General features: G+C 35.1%; 1 protein-coding gene across 17 annotated transcripts in view; it reads left to right on the plus strand.

Moving 5' to 3' along the window:
* Nucleotides 1–16,751, plus strand: part of RAPGEF6 (Rap guanine nucleotide exchange factor 6) — a 246,205-nt gene that overhangs the window by 87,608 nt on the left and 141,846 nt on the right. For 14 of the 17 annotated variants that reach the window (XM_074381725.1, XM_074381732.1, XM_074381717.1 and 11 more), the window contains one exon: nt 6–149. The exons of 1 other annotated variant lie outside the window; for it this stretch is intronic. In XM_074381725.1, coding sequence (XP_074237826.1) covers nt 6–149 — 144 coding nt within the window. Of the gene's footprint in view, nt 1–5; nt 150–184; nt 15,361–16,751 lie in introns of those variants that run through there. 2 more of the 17 variants (XM_074381768.1, XM_074381772.1) reach the window with 1 other exon arrangement.

Here is a 16,751-nt window from a genome sequence, read left to right on the forward strand (position 1 = left end):
TTCAGGTAGAGAATGCCAAAGATAATGAAGATAGTATTTTACAAAGAGAAATTCCTGCTAGACAATCTCGAAGAAGATTTCGGAAAATTAACTATAAAGGAGAGCGCCAAACCATTACTGATGATGTGGAGGTTAACAGCTATCTTTCTGTGAGTATGTTTAGGAACACTTCATGAACCGTCCTTAATTTTTGTATATAGTGTCTTTAAATTATACATATGGTAATATCAACATGTTGGGCTCTGTGTGTAAAAGTTTGGGGCAGGTAAATATATAATCTTAAGTGCTTCTGTTTGGTTGAATTGGTTAGGAATACTCTTACCAGTGAGAGTTCTGTTTTTGCTTTTTTATTGTTGTTTAAATAATGAAAAAAGTTCTTAGGCTGGGCGAGGTGGCTCACACCTGTAATCCCAGAACTTTGGGAGGCCCAGGTGGACGGATCACAAGGTCAAGATTGGAGACCAGCCTGGCCAATATGATGAAACCCCGCCTCTACTAAAAATAAAAAAATTAGCCAAGTGTGGTGATGCACGTCGTACTGCATCACCCAGCTACTGTACTCCCAGCTACTCGGGAGGCTGAGACAGGAGAATCGCTTGAACTTAGGAGGCAGAGGTTGTAGTGAGCCAAGACTGCGCCACTGCACTCTAGCCTGGGCAACAAGAGCAAAACTCTGTCTCAAAAAAAAAAAAAAAAGGGAAAGAAACATAAGCTGTGTCTTCAGAAGTCTTTAATTTTGTACTTGTGAATAGCTTCTTTTTAGACTGAAAAGTAGTTAAATCAAGAAATAAGGGTAATCTTAAAAAATCAGGTGTATTTTTAGGGGAGAGGTTTCATAGTTACCAGTTTCCAAAGGAGTCACGATTTCCAGAATATTTAAACAATTAGTACAGAGCATTTCCTCTTGTTTGCATGTGTTAAAAGTAGTAATAAAAAGGATGGTTGATTACAGTGAAATTTCCAAGGATGTGTTTAGTTCTTTCAATTGTCATAAACAGATATTTACTCATTCCGTGTTAGGTGTTAGGAATAAGAAAGATTATTTAGAGAGTTGTTTGTACTGAAATAAGTGATAGATTTAAGGCAGCTCTGATATTTGTCACATTTGCCTATTTGCATTGATTCAGTACAGTAATGTGAAATAGTTCTAAAATTTATCGTATCTAGAACCGCACAAGGTTTATTTCCTGTTATTATTTAACAATTTATTTCTCTTTTCGTACAGTAAATTTCCACATCACTAATTAAGATGACCTATTTTGCCTTATGCAAGTAATATATGTCTTTTTTTGAAAAATTAGAAACAGATTGTTCCATCACACTGTTGTATAACTATTTGATGACATTTTGAATATTCTTGGATAAAGCTTTTCAACATATAGATAAATATGTAAGATGTTTGGTTAACTTTTAAAAACGTAAATATATAAATTTTTATAACTTTAAAAAACAGATAAACTGAACATCTTTGAATGCTATGAAATATTTTTTTTCCATTATTCCTAATGACTACACAGTACTCCATTGTAATAATATTTTATAATTTATTCACTTCCTGATATTTGATTATTTACATTCTTTCTGGTTCTTCTTCTTCTTCTTTTTTTTTTGAGATGGAATGTCACTGTGTTGCCAGGCTGGAATGCAGTGGCTTGATCTTGGCTCACTGCACCCTCCGTCTCCTGGGTTAAAGCGATTCTCCTGCCTCAGCCTCCCGAGTAGCTGGGATTGCAGGCACACACCACTACACCAAGCTAATTTTTTTATTTTTAGTAGAGACAGGGTTTCACTATGTAGGCCAGGATGGTCTCGATCTCTTGACCTCGTGATCCACCTGACTTGGCCTCCCAAAATGCTGGGATTATAGGCGTGAGCCACCACACCCGGCCAGTGTAACTTTTTTTTAATGTAGAATGAGCACTTCTGTAATAGTAATAACATTTCTAAAATTCCTTTGAGTATTGCTATAAGTCTGCAACAATTTTTTTGAGATACAATTTTTTATAACTTTATTGTGATACTATAAGTATCATGCACTACTCATATAAAGTGCACAGTTTATAATCCCAGCACTTTAGGGTGCCAAGGGGAACAGATCACTTGAGGTCAGGAGTTCGAGACCAGCCCGGCCAATATGGTGAAACCCCGTCTTTACTCAAAATACAAAAATTAGCCGGATGTGGTGGCACATGCCTTTAATCCTAGCCACTCAGGAGTCTGAGGCAGGAGAATCACTTGAATCCAGTAGGTGGAGGTTGCATTGAGCCAAGATCACACCATTGTACTTCAACCTGGGTGACAGAGAAGACTCCATTAAAAAAAAAAAAAAATTAAAAACACGCATTTGATCAATTTTGACATATGTCTAATAAAACTTTGAAACCATCACCATAGTCAGGATTATGATTACTTCCATCACCCTAACGTTTTGTCGTCTCCCTTTGTAACTCATCCTTTCTAAATCCCCTTCCTCAAGCAACCGTTTATCTGCTTTTTGTCACTGTGGATTAGTTTTGCTTTCTAGAATTTTATGTAAATGACATCATATAGCGTGGATTTTTTGGGGTGGGGGTTGGGCTTCTTTCACTCATTATAATGATTTTGAGAACTTTCCCTGTTGTGTCTATCAAAAGTATTTTTCCCCTCTTTTATTGGTGAGTAGTATTTAATTGTATGAATGTACCACAATTTGTTTCTCTGTTTGCCTGCTTATGAATATTTGGATTGTTCCAGTTTTGGGGAATTGCTAATAAAGCTACTATGAACATTTATGTACAAATCTTTGTTGATAAATATACTTCCATTTTTCTTGGTTAATACCCAGGAGTGGGTGACTGGTCTTAGGGTAAATGTATGCTTAACTTTATAATAAACTACCAAAATTGTTATTTAGTGTGGCTGTTGCATTCTATATAATTTGTGTTCTTGGAGAATGACAGTTTCCACATGCTCACCAACAAATGCTATTTTTACATTTTATTATTATTTTTTAAAATTCTAATGGTTATGTAGTGGCATCTCATTTTGATGTTAACTTACATATCCCTGATGACTTACAATGTTGAGCTTCTTTTCATGTACTTATTAGTCACTTGTATATTCATATTCTTCTGTAAAATATTCAGATATTTTTAGAGTTTGCAGCAAATTTAAGTGTCTTCAGATATTCTCAGAAATTTCAGAACTTTGATCTTTGAGGCCTATAACTTTGCTATTTAGATAGCAGAAGGGTGATCAAGAGCAATATTTAGTGAGCAGGATGAGTAATCAAGCCAAGTAGAAAGAGTCCAGTATTTAGATGAGCCATCTATCTTTAATTCTTACTTCACTAACTGAATGATGAGGATAGTTCATATAAATCTTTGGTGCTTCACCTCTAAAAGTAAGGATATTGTAATACCAGGTTTGCCTGTCTTAGGGGGTGGTTGTTGAAATTTTTAGAACATTTGTGTGTATACACAGTCTGATCAGTCAATAATAATTATAGATTCTTCGTTTCACATGTTTGAGAATTTGTGTTTCTCACTCAGGTTGCCCATGTAGTTTTTTTAGTGTTCACCTTTTTCTTCATAGGACTGTTGTAATAGCATCTCCCAAATTCCTCCAGCCACCTTTCACTGTAAAAGCAGTATTTTTTTACTCTAGAAGATTTCAAAAAATTATAAAACTTGGAAAGTATTGTTTAATTTCTTTATCAGAAGGTATCTACTTAGTCAGTTTGTTTATTTGATTTAAATTTTTTTGGTCTTCTCTCTGAACTTGTTTCCCTATCACTAAACCTGTTTTCTACATCCTGTCCTATCCCCTTGCCACCAACTAGTCCGTTTATTTTGCTTCTGTCAGTTCTAAGTGAAGCTCTGTGTCACTTGTTTTAAACTCTTAAATCTGTTCGTGGCCTATCGCCAGTTATCAGGAAAAATCCAGTGATTTAGCATATAAGGACCTTCATAGTCTAGATCAGTCCTGTTTAATATAATTTTCTGTTATGATGGAAATGTTTTATATCTGTGCCTTCGAAATTGATAACAGCTAGCTAGCCATAGTATTGAGCTAATGAGCACAATTTACAGGTAAATAACCACATATCCCTAGTTGGACGACACAAATCTGGACTTTGCTCACTTTTCCAACTTTATATATTATCTGTTTTCTATGTATGTCCTACTTTTTGGCCATACGGAACAAATTAGCTGACCCTTGAAGAAACCATGTATTTATGTACATCTCTTGTATATACCGTTCCTTTTACTTAAAATGTGCTTTTATTCTTTGTCGTCTTAGCAAAAGCCTCAGGACTTAATTTCACGTGATGTTATGGAGGACTCTGATTTTTTTTCCTGGGAAGGGTTAGGTACATATCTGCACTTCCGTAATATCTTGTTTATGTGCCTGTAAGCACTCATTATGATGAGTATAATTATAATTATACTATATTGCAGTGTCATTGTTTATTTAAATATTTCTCATCAGAATGGATGTTCCTAGAAAATGTCAGCCATTATAATTGTAACCTTAGAGTATATTGCCTGCCAAAGAGAATGAAAGTGCCTGTTCTGTCAGCTTGCTTAGTTTCCTGTGTAACATGGGGCAAGTTGTATGACCTTTGTATGTCTGTGTTGATAGATAATATATAGTTTTAAAAAAGGATTAAGTGAGAGAATATATAAAAAGGGCTCTGCCTAGTGTCTGGTGCTCTGAAAAATACTCAGTAATGATAGTAGCATCCTATTGCTGTTGTTACTGTAACTATTCAAAAAAATCTTTGTTTCTTTTGCTTACAAAACACTCTTATTTATTCCATACCTGAATGTAAAAAGTGCTTACCAAAATGTGTAAATATATTAAAATAAAAGTAAACAAGTAAGCTAAATAAAGGGAGAAAGTAAGAAAAGTTAAATCGAGTTAGCTTGAAGTTAGAACAAACAACAATCAGACAACTAAAATTTACCCTCAGAATCACTCACTTTAAACAAGGTAATTTCTTTGTCCAATCTTAAAAGATAAAAGTAATTTTTTAAATGTGTATGAAATTCATTGATGAGTCGCTTTATTGCAGGCGTCCCCAAACTACGGCCCCATGGGCCGCATGTGGCCCCCTGAGGCCATTTATCCGGCCCCCCGCCACACTTCCGGAAGGGGGACCTCTTTCGTTGGTGGTCAGTGAGAGGAGCACAGTATGTGGCGGCCCTCCAACGGTCTGAGAGACAGTGAACTGGCCCCCTGTGTAAAAAGTTTGGGGACGCCTGCTTTATTGTATAGAATGAATATCAAGAAGCCAATCAAATGAGATGGAAAATGTCTGCCAAGAAATGATGAATCTGATTTTGGAATTAATCACTAGTAGGCCTGTCTGGTAGTAGTTAGCAAAGCCATTTGTTTAGCCCAAAACAATCTCCAGGATATGGGAAGAAATACTATTATCTTATCCTTTTAAGTTTCTTGGGATTTTGTATTTATTTCATAATGAATACAAAATATTTTGCTAGTAACACATGTATTAATTTTTAAATACATTATATATGTTAAAAATATAACTCATTTTTTCCCCCAATGCTATGTGTGATTTTTAAAGGTTTTGAGGCCAAATTCAGTGGCTCATGCCTAATTCTTAGCACTCTGAGAGGCCGAGGTGAAAGAATCACCTGAAGCCAGGAGTTTGAAACCAAGCTGTGCAGCAAAGCAAGACCCCGTCGTTACAAAAAAAAAAGATACAAAAATTAAAAATCTTGAGATTATATGGTATATAAATTCTTTTCTTCTTTAGCCCCAGTTTACCTTTTTAGCTTTCTGGTCCCATTATGTTTGGAGGTCCCTACCTTTGGTCCTGTTCTCTTTCTCTGGAAGGCTCTTACTGGTTTCTTTACCTAATTCTATACTTTGATGAGTCAGTTTGAATCTTGCCACTTGCTCCTTTTATCCAGAATGGGCTTCTATCATGTTCTGATAAAGTCATGTTCAGCCCCCAAGAGTCCATTCATCCATGACCTCTTCAGAGAAGCCTTTCTTAACGTTTCCTGTACATAGAGTGTACTTCTCCTCATTGGTCCCATAGGATAGTACATGTACTTGCATGAAAGGTGCCCATATTCTGCACTGTTCTGAAGATTGGAAAATGGAATTAACTGCTTATTTAAGAATGCATTAAATGCCTGTATTTTTGATAAAATGTTCCATTTTAAATGGCATATAACAGTAAACATTTCAAATGTAGTGAATTGAATTTTTAATATTGGTACATATGTAGAGTTAAATGGTAAAATTAAACCAAGACCGGTAAACATGAAACAGCTTGGTTTCACCAAGGTCAAGCCCCAATTGTGCCCTTATTTAACTTTAGTCTCTAGAATATCAGATCTCATTTGTGCTCATTTTCGTAGACGTATAATTGATCCAGATTCCGGGCATTTTTCAAAGGTTTAAAAATCTTTGTTGGTATTTGTGTACTTTAGTTAAGAAATTATAGTCCTTCTCTTTGATTTCCCCTTCCTGTTTTTGCTGTGTATTTCTGTTGTGGCTGTTTTTGAGACAGGGTCTCTGTTACTCAAGCTGTGAAATGCAGTTGTGCACAAGTTGTGGAGTGCAGTTGTGGGATCATAGTTCACTATAAGCTCAAACTCCTGGGCTCAAATGACTGCCTTAGCCTCCTGAGTAGCTAGGACTACAGGCATGTGCTGCCACACCTAATTATTTTCATTTTTTGTAGAGACAGAGTCTTGCTACGTTTCCCAGGCTAGTCTCAAACTCCTGGGCTCAAGCAACCTAATCACTGCAGCCTCACAAAGCACTGGAATCATTAGACATAAGCTTCTGCTCCCAGCCAGCTGCTGTATTTTTTAAATAACAAACAGTGGTGACTGTGTGCGTGTTTGTTATATGTTTGTTGTATTATTAACTAGATCTCAAGTTCCTCAGTAGAGTACATCATAATTTTTTATTTCTTGTTCTCTATGTTGCTTAGGGTGCTTTTTATATTCTCAGGAACAGAATAAGCTGCTAGTCCTCCTCTCTTTCTTCATCATAGCATCTGCACAGACATGGAGCCAGCCAGCCCTTCCTAAAAGAACACCTGGAAAGGATTTCCATAGCAGCATTATGGATTTGGGTTTTTAATTTAGAGGGTTTCCCTTTTCTGAGATTTCTTTATTTATTTTCCTTCCATCAATTTTTTGTTCTGTGATTGTGTAGTGAGTGGTAGGATAGTATGACACATAACAATCTATTTTTTCATTTTATGCTCATGCATTTCTAGTATAGCAGGCAGTTCTTTTTCATTGCTACTCTTATGATCACATCATGTTCTTCATTCTCTTTCTGTGCTCCATGTTTTGTTTAGATTCAGAGCATATTTAGAGAGATTAATGTGCACTTGTCAGTGCAGCTCAGTAAGAGGTGCTTGTTAGGACACCACATCACTTACCACCTTTGTGGTGATACACTGAAAAATGGCTGGATGCTTTTACTTGACCATGGGTGTGACCGCTTAAGGTATTATTGCAAGTATGTTTTGCTTTTATGGAAAGAGAGAGAGAGAAAGAGCATGTGCACACGCGTGCATGCGCGCGTGTGTGTGTGTGTGTGTCTTATTCATCAAGCCATTCCTATAGTAAGAAATAGGTCCTTCCCCCCACCTCCTCATGAGAAACTCGAGAACTTTGGTACAAACATGATTGCTGAGGTCTCTTCATGCAGCACCAGTACACAAAAAGTTTAAACATTTATTCAAGTCAAACTAAAAGAAGTGTAAACACTATTGTTGCATCAGTCATCAGGAGAATTTAGTGAGAGTCACTGATGAAGTAACTTGTTAACATTGTGAACTTTATTTTGTATTTGTGGGCTTGTTAAATCCTGATTGTTTTTCATATGGTATTTGGTCAGTACTTTCAGAATAAAATGAATGAATAAACAGACTTCCGTTACGTCTAAACTCAGGAAGTTTGTATAAATAGGACCTTAGATAATCTTATTTGTGTAGAAGACAGTGAGTGCTGATTACACTACTACTGAGAAATTTGGAGCCTCACCTCCAAGAATCTTCAGCTTTTCATTATTGCTTCTCTTCTCTCTCTATTTACAGCCCAGAATACTCTAAGTAGGTGTATATTCTTTGTCATTCTTTCCACCTTAAAAACAAAAGAGGACTTTCTGTTTTTTTCATGAGTATCTAATATCCTTTAGGAAAATTTTTCTCATTTATCTTCTAGGACAGGCGTCCCCAAACTTTTTACACAGGGGGCCAGTTCCCTGTCCCTCAGACCGTTGGAGGGCCGCCACATACTGTGCTCCTCTCACTGACCACCAATGAAAGAGGTGCCCCTTCCTGGAGTCCGATGGGGGGCCGGATAAATGACCTTAGGGGGCCGCATGCGGCCCGTGGGCTGTAGTTTGGGAACGCCTGTTCTAGGAAATAATAAAGAATTCTTGATAGATTTTTGTACCTAGTTAGAGGGTATTGAGTCCACAAATAGAGAAAAAGCATACAAGTGATGCAACTAAAACTAGGACAAATGCCAAGTTAGAGCAGATACTTTTTTAAAATTTTGTGAAGAAATGCTTATTGTAGAAATGTAAAACATATAGAAGAGTATGAAGAAGGAGATGAATTTGCTATCATCCTCAGACCTGAAGATACTGTTACTTATAGTTTTTTTTTAATGTATTGTTGTCCCTCAGTATCCTTGGGGGCTTGGTTTCAGGACCCCCTGCAGATATTAAAATTTGAGGATGTTCGAGTCCCTTATATAAAATGGTGTAGTAGTTTTGTGTAATCTCTGCACATCCTTCCATATACAGTTATGGGTTGCATAATGACATTTTGGTTAATGGCAGACCACATAAATGACATCAGATTTTGGTACCTGTTTTTACTGTACATTTTCTGTGTTTAAATACATAAATACTTAACCATTGTGTTAAAGTTGCCTACAGTATTCAGTAGAGTAACATGCTGAGCAGGTTCATAGCCTGGGAATCATAGGCTATACCTTGTAGCCCAGGTGTATAGTAGGCTGTACAGTCTAGGTTTGTGTAGCTACACTCTGTGATGTTTGCACAAGGATGAAATTGACTAATGACACATTTCTAAGACTGTACCCCAGTTGTTAAGTAATGATTATATTTGGAATATAATGCATGATTATATTTGGAATAATTTCTTGATTACTTACAATACCTAATACAGTGTAAATAAAGTATAAATGGTTACTATACTGAAATTTGTATTTTTTTAAAGTTGTTATAGTGTTTTTTTGTTCTTGGCTTTTGGGTTTCGTTTGAGACAGGTTCTTGCTGTCAACCAGGCTAGAATTCAGTAGAACGATCGCAGCTTTGATCTCCCAACTTAAGGAATCATTTCACCTCAGCTTCCTGAGTAGTTGAGATTACAGGCAAGTGTGTCCACATCCAGCTTACTTTGTTTTTTTGTAGAGACAGGATTTCATCATGTTGCCCAGGTTGGTCTTGAACTCCTGGGCTCAAGCAATAGCCTGCCTCAGACTCCTGAAGTGTTGGGATTAAAATGTTGGAATTACAGATGTAATCACCAACACCGCAGCCTGAATTATTTTTTTTAATGAGTTTTTCCCAAAGTATTTTCAGTCTGCAATTTTTGGAATCTGCAGGTACAGAACCCACAGACATAGAGGGCTGACTGTATATATCTTTTGATTAATTTAAATCCTTTAATTAATTTAGATGATGCTGAATATTTAGTTATATATTCTTGTGTTTGTATTTCTCATGCAGTTAAATTTTTCCCAGAACATAATTTTCAATATTAATATCATGCTGTATGAGTGTAACAAAGTATTCTCATACAGCTTCCCATTTTGTCCTGTTCCAAACAACTTTTAGGGAAAAATCTGTACATGACTGATTACTTTCTTAGGATTGATTTATAGAAATTAATTTACTGGATTAAAGGTATGAAATTTATTTTAAGTTTGTACATAAATGTTGGTAACTTCTAAATAGGCATTTAAAAATTGTCTTTATCATTCACTGTGTATAAAATTCATGAGTATTAAAAAAAAAAAATCATGAGTATTAGGAAGAGAGCAGGCCCTCTGGTTGTCTGGGGCAATTGTTTCTTCCTTGATGGTGTGACACTAATTCAGACAAATTTGCCCAGAGAACCAGAATTAGAAAGACTTTTTACCATACATGAAATATTTTATGGAGTAATTACTAAAGAAAGCTCTTTTGATAATTGTTTAAAGCAGCTCAGGTATTAATGTATACCGGTGGTCTAAGACAGTGATTACGACAACATTCCAGTTGGAAGGGGAATAACTACTACTCAAACATTGTGAACAAATTAATGCTGACTGTTACTGCCTTTTAGTTTGATTTGGTATGTGTTTAGTTAACTGTGCTATGTTCTGTATGTGGCTTTTACAGTACTAGAAAATGTAGTATTTAAAAGCACAGAAGGGATGTAATGGTTGTCTTTATAGACAAGGGATATAAAGGAATCCAGGAATTCACAGATAGTTTTAAATTAAGAGTTCATTTTTTTGTCATTTATATGTGTTGCTCTCTTTTTGAAGAATATTGATACAATGTTTTAAAACTAGATTTGCATATACTTGAGTAACTGCGTATACAAAGTATGTGCAAGTATGAAAATGCTTGATACAGCTGCACAGTGTAGAGGGAAAGCAGAAGCATAGTGGTGCCTTTTATTGTTCTTTCAATTTCAGTGATTCTAATTATAGAAGCTTACATCACCTTGGTTGATGATGATGGTTTCTCTCTCCTTCTTGGTTTTTCTTCCTCTATTACTCCCTAAGGATGGATCCTCTTTCATAGGGCATGTGTATCCAGCTGGTGGCTGTGACAGTTTTTCCACAAAAATGGGAGTGATCAGTTAGTGGATGTATATGACAGTATGCTGAAGCACACTGTTTCTTACAAAAGAAGAGAGGAGTGTTGGTACTCTTGCCTCCCTCCCTTCATGAAGGCTGAGGAATAGGTATGCAGTTTGAAAGCAGAAGTCCTGAGGGGCACTAGTAATTAGAGTTAACTGTGTCTGGTAACTGCAAAGATGCATTTCAGATGTTCAGGTTAAACGTGGTGGGATTGGGGTGGAAAAGATTGTTATGATCCTTTGAAAGGGCTTGTATGTGACTTATGACTATTGCAGTCATTTATTCATGTATTTTCCAAAAGACTTTAAGTGTTTTCACTATGTAAATTAGTACAATTTAAGTTTATATTTCAAAAACCAAACACAACTAGAACACAGAAATGAGTGCTCTTATATTTTGTAAAACTACAGAATTTTTCTTTTGTTCTTTAACTTATTTGGAGTTTGACTTCTCTAAATTGTGATTATGATATTTCACTGCAGATTGGGAATAAATTATATTAATAAGTATAAATAAAATGCCTGGCTTAGTATAAATCCTGGTTTTGTAATTAGGTTTTTCATAATGCCTAGAATGTATATTCTCTTACGGCTTACCTCCATCTGTGGTAACCTTTCCCTGCCCTTCTTTACAGTGTTGTCACATATTGACATAGAAGATAGGTTTATGGTTAGTTTAGTAACTGTCAGAACCTTATCTTTGGCTTTCTAAACAATATGATTTCAAGTATTTCGATTTGCATTTTTGTTTAAATAATATACACAGGTAACAAATTTTAATAACTGTGACATTTATACTTTTATAAAAGTATTTTGTAATGATTTGAAGCTTTGCAGAGTCAACATACATTGCTCTATTTTATAGTAGTCCAAAAGACCTTTCTAAAGCTAAAGATTTCATTAATATGGGTTAGCATCATGGCATTTTATATGCAGGGGAGATGTGTTTGTAAGTAGCTGTCCTGTAGTTATTCTTAAACAATATGTGGATGAGGACATTCTCCTTTGCTGCACTTAATTCATTTGAATTGATAAGATAATGAAATGAGATTGTGATAAAATTCTAAAAGTGATCCAAGTGACAAATAGGTTATTCAACTAGTCATTTATTTTAGTTATTTGATAAATTTCTATTCTCTTCAAAGGATGTTTATTTCTTCGTTCAGTAATTACAAGGTGAGGTCATTATTTCATCAGAATGCTGGTGGATTCCCATGTTGACTCTGGAATTTGGCCGGTTTCCTTTCTTGGTATTGTTACACAGGGATATTTTGCATGATAGTTTTACTATACAGTTCCCTGGAATCGAAGATACCATGAGATGATTGGCAGAACAAGGAAAAGGATGATGTCATCTTCATTTACAAGCCAAACTAAAGGAAAAGAGAGTTTTGTTCCTTTACTGAGTTGGTGTTTACTACAGTAGGTCTAACATATGGCACTAGTGGATTGCATTTAGAAAACTGGGCAGCAGTTTTTTTAAAGCAGCTAAGAAGAGATGGCTGTCTCCCTTGTTCAGCTTGAGGTCCTTCTTTGTGTGTTTATTAGCATGATTTATAAAAAGGGGCGAAAGGTGTGCATTGAAATTTTGCTTCTTGATTTGCCTATAATGTATTCTGTTGGTACTATACGTGAATATAATTACTATCTGTTGTTTAAATTCTTAGTATTCTTGAATCTTGGTACTAGTATTTATGTGTAAAATAGTCATCTTTTAGAAATTTATCTTTAGTGAAAGTTGTCCTCATGTACATACAAAGCACCTACTATCATTTTTCTATTATAAAGAATGATTAAGATTAGATTTTAATCAATGTGCACTTGATACTTAATATTCCAAGATGTGCATGTGTGTATATACCAAGATGTAATGGTGTACATGTGATTTATTTCCAAGAATATTAAGTATCAAGTGGAATTTCAGCTCGTGTATGATTGATTTAAAAGAAACTGAAAAAAAGAAAATGGTGCTTGAAAATCAACCTGTATAAATATTCCATGTTTTATGTTCAGAAAACTAGTCATGCTTGTTTGCATTTGTGAGATTTAATTTTATATTTAAATGCAGGTATTGTGTATTTTGGTATTGTATCTTTTGGAATTTGGAATTTTGGCAGAAAAAATTCCTAATAGCTTTATGAAAATCTAAATAATTACATATTTTGAAAGCATAACTTGTCTTTGTTCACAATTATACTTAGTTTAACTTAAATTCTAGATTTATAAGTAGCAGTGTAATTCAGATTGGCAGCATAATGTTGTTCAGAAAGTTACTCAGACTTTGCTGAAAGATACTGGACGAACTTATTCTTTTTGTGCCTAACGGCAAGATGTTTCTTCTGCAGTCAGTGAAGTCCTTTGTTAAAAATACCTGTCTCCCAGGTAACAACTCCTCTTATGTTGCACAGCCCGTTTTCCCCAAAATAAAATTGTTAGGTGAATAAAGCAAAATAATGCTATTGCTTTGATTTGTTCACTGGTTGTTATTCTCATAATGTTGCTACCTGGAGGTGCAGCTAACTATATTTTACTATTGGGAACTGTGTCTTACTTTGGCCTTTAGAAGCCACCACTGCAAGTTTAGTTGGGGTATCTTCTGCCTTGTGGCAGAAGCATGAAGAACAAGGATGGGTACTAGTAGTATTGGTCTTTTCAGATGGAAAAGGGTGTGGCAAAATTACAATCTTTTTCTATAATTTCTACCAAAAAAGGGGGGCAGCAATTTTTTTTTTAGTCCACACTCACTTTGGAAGTAAGTTTAATCATTTTCTTTGATTTCTTTTGAGTGAGTTTTGCTGGCTTCTTGTCTTTCTAGGAATTGAGCATTGGGCTACAGGAAAGTACCATGTTGTGTAGGTGATTCTTTCTCAAAGGAGTTGGTGTGTGCTGCAACTATTGGTGTACATGTCACTTTTTTCCAGCTTTCCTTTGCAAAATGAAATTTATTTCCATTTAAATTTACGATCTACATACAAATCTTAGTATTAGTTTGTATATTTTTAATGTTAGAGTTCAGAACAGTTATTTGATAAATAGCAAATTTTGCAAGTAGAAACCTCTTGTTAACAAATACATGTGACATTTGAGAACCTAGGCTGCCTTATCTATTTGGAATGCAATGGTTATCTTAACAGAGCTTATTATTTTACCTTAGGACAATACTGTATTATATTTTAATAATAAGAGGAAATATAGCTTCCCAAATATAGCTGCGTATCGTTGTACAGAATTAAAAATCAAAATGGATTTTTAAAACTGTCGAGTGGAAAGGGTGCTTAAGCCAATTTTTTTTCTTAAAGAATTTAGCTTGCTGACATGTCTCATGGAAGGGAGGATGAGGGTTGTGGGTGTGCTTTGTGTGTGTGTGTGTGTGTGTGTGTGTGTGTGTGTGTGTGTGTTCAATAAATTGCTCTTTGGGCTACATCTGCAGATACAGTAGCCAATTGATCTAATGCAGTTTCTGGAGGCTTTCTGTACAGGTGATGTCATCCTTTTAGCTCTATTCTCCTCCCACTCCCTTTCCTTCTTATTAGATATTTCATCTTGCTGCAGAGCATAGAATCAATAGGAGCTTCTCCTTAGGGAGCTGCTGTGAAACAGGCAAGGACAGTAGGAATTAAGACACTAACATTCAGTCTTGCTTTAGCAGAAGATATGGTGGTTTTGTACCATATTATATAAAAAATGTTTAACCAGAAAAGCCAGACTTACAACAACAGTGCTGTTTTACTGATGCATTAGAACACGAAGCAGTGCTGCAGAGCTGTAAACAGTGCATGTGAATAGAGAAAATAGTTAGAATTTTGGAGATTCTTAAGCATTCTACAGAACAAACCTGTTACAGTATATATTATCTAACGCCGTTTGCTCTAACTGCCATCTGCTCAACGATTCTTTTTTTTTTTTTTTAAACCTATGGTGGTTAAGAATATAAAGAAGAAAACTTTAATCTTCAGGATACAATGTTTATTTTTGATGCAGAAGAATCACTGCTGCAGTGCTTGGTCTACAAAATGAAATAAGTTGAAGAAAAGACAAAGCTATATTACAGAGAGGAAAGATTTCACAGAATCCAGGAACACAGATTTGGTGCATGTTGCCTGATTTGCTTTGATTGATACTGTATTAACTGTTGTGCTGCCACTTTGCATGTCTGTGCTAGGTGCTTGAGGCGATATGTATATGTTTGTATATACTGAGCCAGATACGTAAACATCTTCATTTACTGTGATTTGCTTGTTAAAGTGAATGTTTTGATTTAGAACAATACTTTACTGAAAGCTCCTGATTTCAGTTTTTAAAGGGATTTGGAGAGGCTGCCTTTATATAAACATTGTAGTGGTATGTGATTTGTAAAAAGAAACTTATCAGAATTTTGTCACCGTACTCATCACTGTGGCTCTGGTTTGAAAAGGAAACTACCCTTTCCAGCCTAGGAAATGGCTTTTCTTGTTCGCTGTTATGCCAATTGTCTTCAGCCATGGGCTTCCAAAGTAAGTAATTGTTATTTTCTTTGTCATTGATTTAATCCAGTTATTAAATTTTATTTTGAATTGTAAATGAGCTTTATTGTGCTGTTATAGTTTCTAAACTTCAAAAATAAGAGCTACAAAGTAGTCTTTATTGCCATTTTGCTTTTAAATTTAAAGAAACCTCAAACATTCTAATATGACCTCTAAAAAGGTTTGAAAGATGCCTTTTAAATCTACAGATTTAGAATGCAGTGCATTTGAGATATACTCTCTTCAGACTGAATTTCCTATGATAATGGCTATTGCTTTGTACTTATTAGTGATCATACTCTAACTTGTCTCATTTTCTTAATTTAGTCTAATTTCTAGATTATATGACATTTTTCATTAATATGCTGTCAGATAAATTATGATTGAATTGTGCTGTTTTACAACTGAATTGTGCTGTTTTACAGAGGTTAGTTGATAATTCTTAAGCAGTGAAATAATATGAAGAAAATACTCATGAAAATCAGTTATGTAAACATATTTAAATAATGAGTCTAAGTATTTTCAAAATAGTAAACCATTAGCAGCTGGAGGCTATTTAAGGTCATCTATCATACTTGTCTTTTTTAAATAAACATAATAACTCACAAAAAAGCAAAGTGCTATGCAACATTCCAGGCTAGGTTGTAGGAAAATAAAACTAATTCAGCAAGTTTTATTACAGATAGTGGCTATTTATATAGTCTGTAATTTGATGCCACTCAAGTTATCTTTCCTGTCTCCTGTATGTATTATAAAACAATGTTTTTTCAAAACATTTAATATGTTAAGATTTTTTCTGGTTCTCTTGCATACAGACAGGCACAATAGAGACACTTCCTCCTGTGATCTGAAATCATGTCTTTGTTTCAAGGTTGTCCTGTTGATTGTGACTAAGGGAGAAATGGTATGATACCATCACGGTGTTTTTCTGTTTTATCTGGCCTAGCTCATTGCATATTTTTCTTAAAGGTAGCTTCTGGAAAGACATTTAAATTCACTGTCGATTTGGCAAACAGCTGATTGAAATGTAAAGAGATGAAAAGAAGCCTAGGTACACAATGTATTTGTGCTATTATCTGGCTAAGGCATAAATGGCTTTTTTAGTGAAAATCCCACCAATATGGCCCAAGCATTGCTGATGCTTGATAGCTGCACAATACTACAAAGGTTTAAACCACTTGTAGAAAGGGAGTGAGGGAGACTAGGTAAAAAAAACTTTAAAGAAAATTAAGAATGAGATATAGGGGTTGTTTTCTAAGGTAACCAGCAAAATAAAATAGCCTGTGGAGTTACTGATGGCCAACTTTTGATCCCAGATTTAACAAATATAGAAGAGTCAAATAAAAAACGATTAGCTTCTGAGGTTTCATGAAATGCCAGTA

This window comes from Saimiri boliviensis, chromosome 1 (assembly GCF_048565385.1).
Source record: "Saimiri boliviensis isolate mSaiBol1 chromosome 1, mSaiBol1.pri, whole genome shotgun sequence".
In the NCBI taxonomy this organism is placed as follows: domain Eukaryota; kingdom Metazoa; phylum Chordata; class Mammalia; order Primates; family Cebidae; genus Saimiri; species Saimiri boliviensis.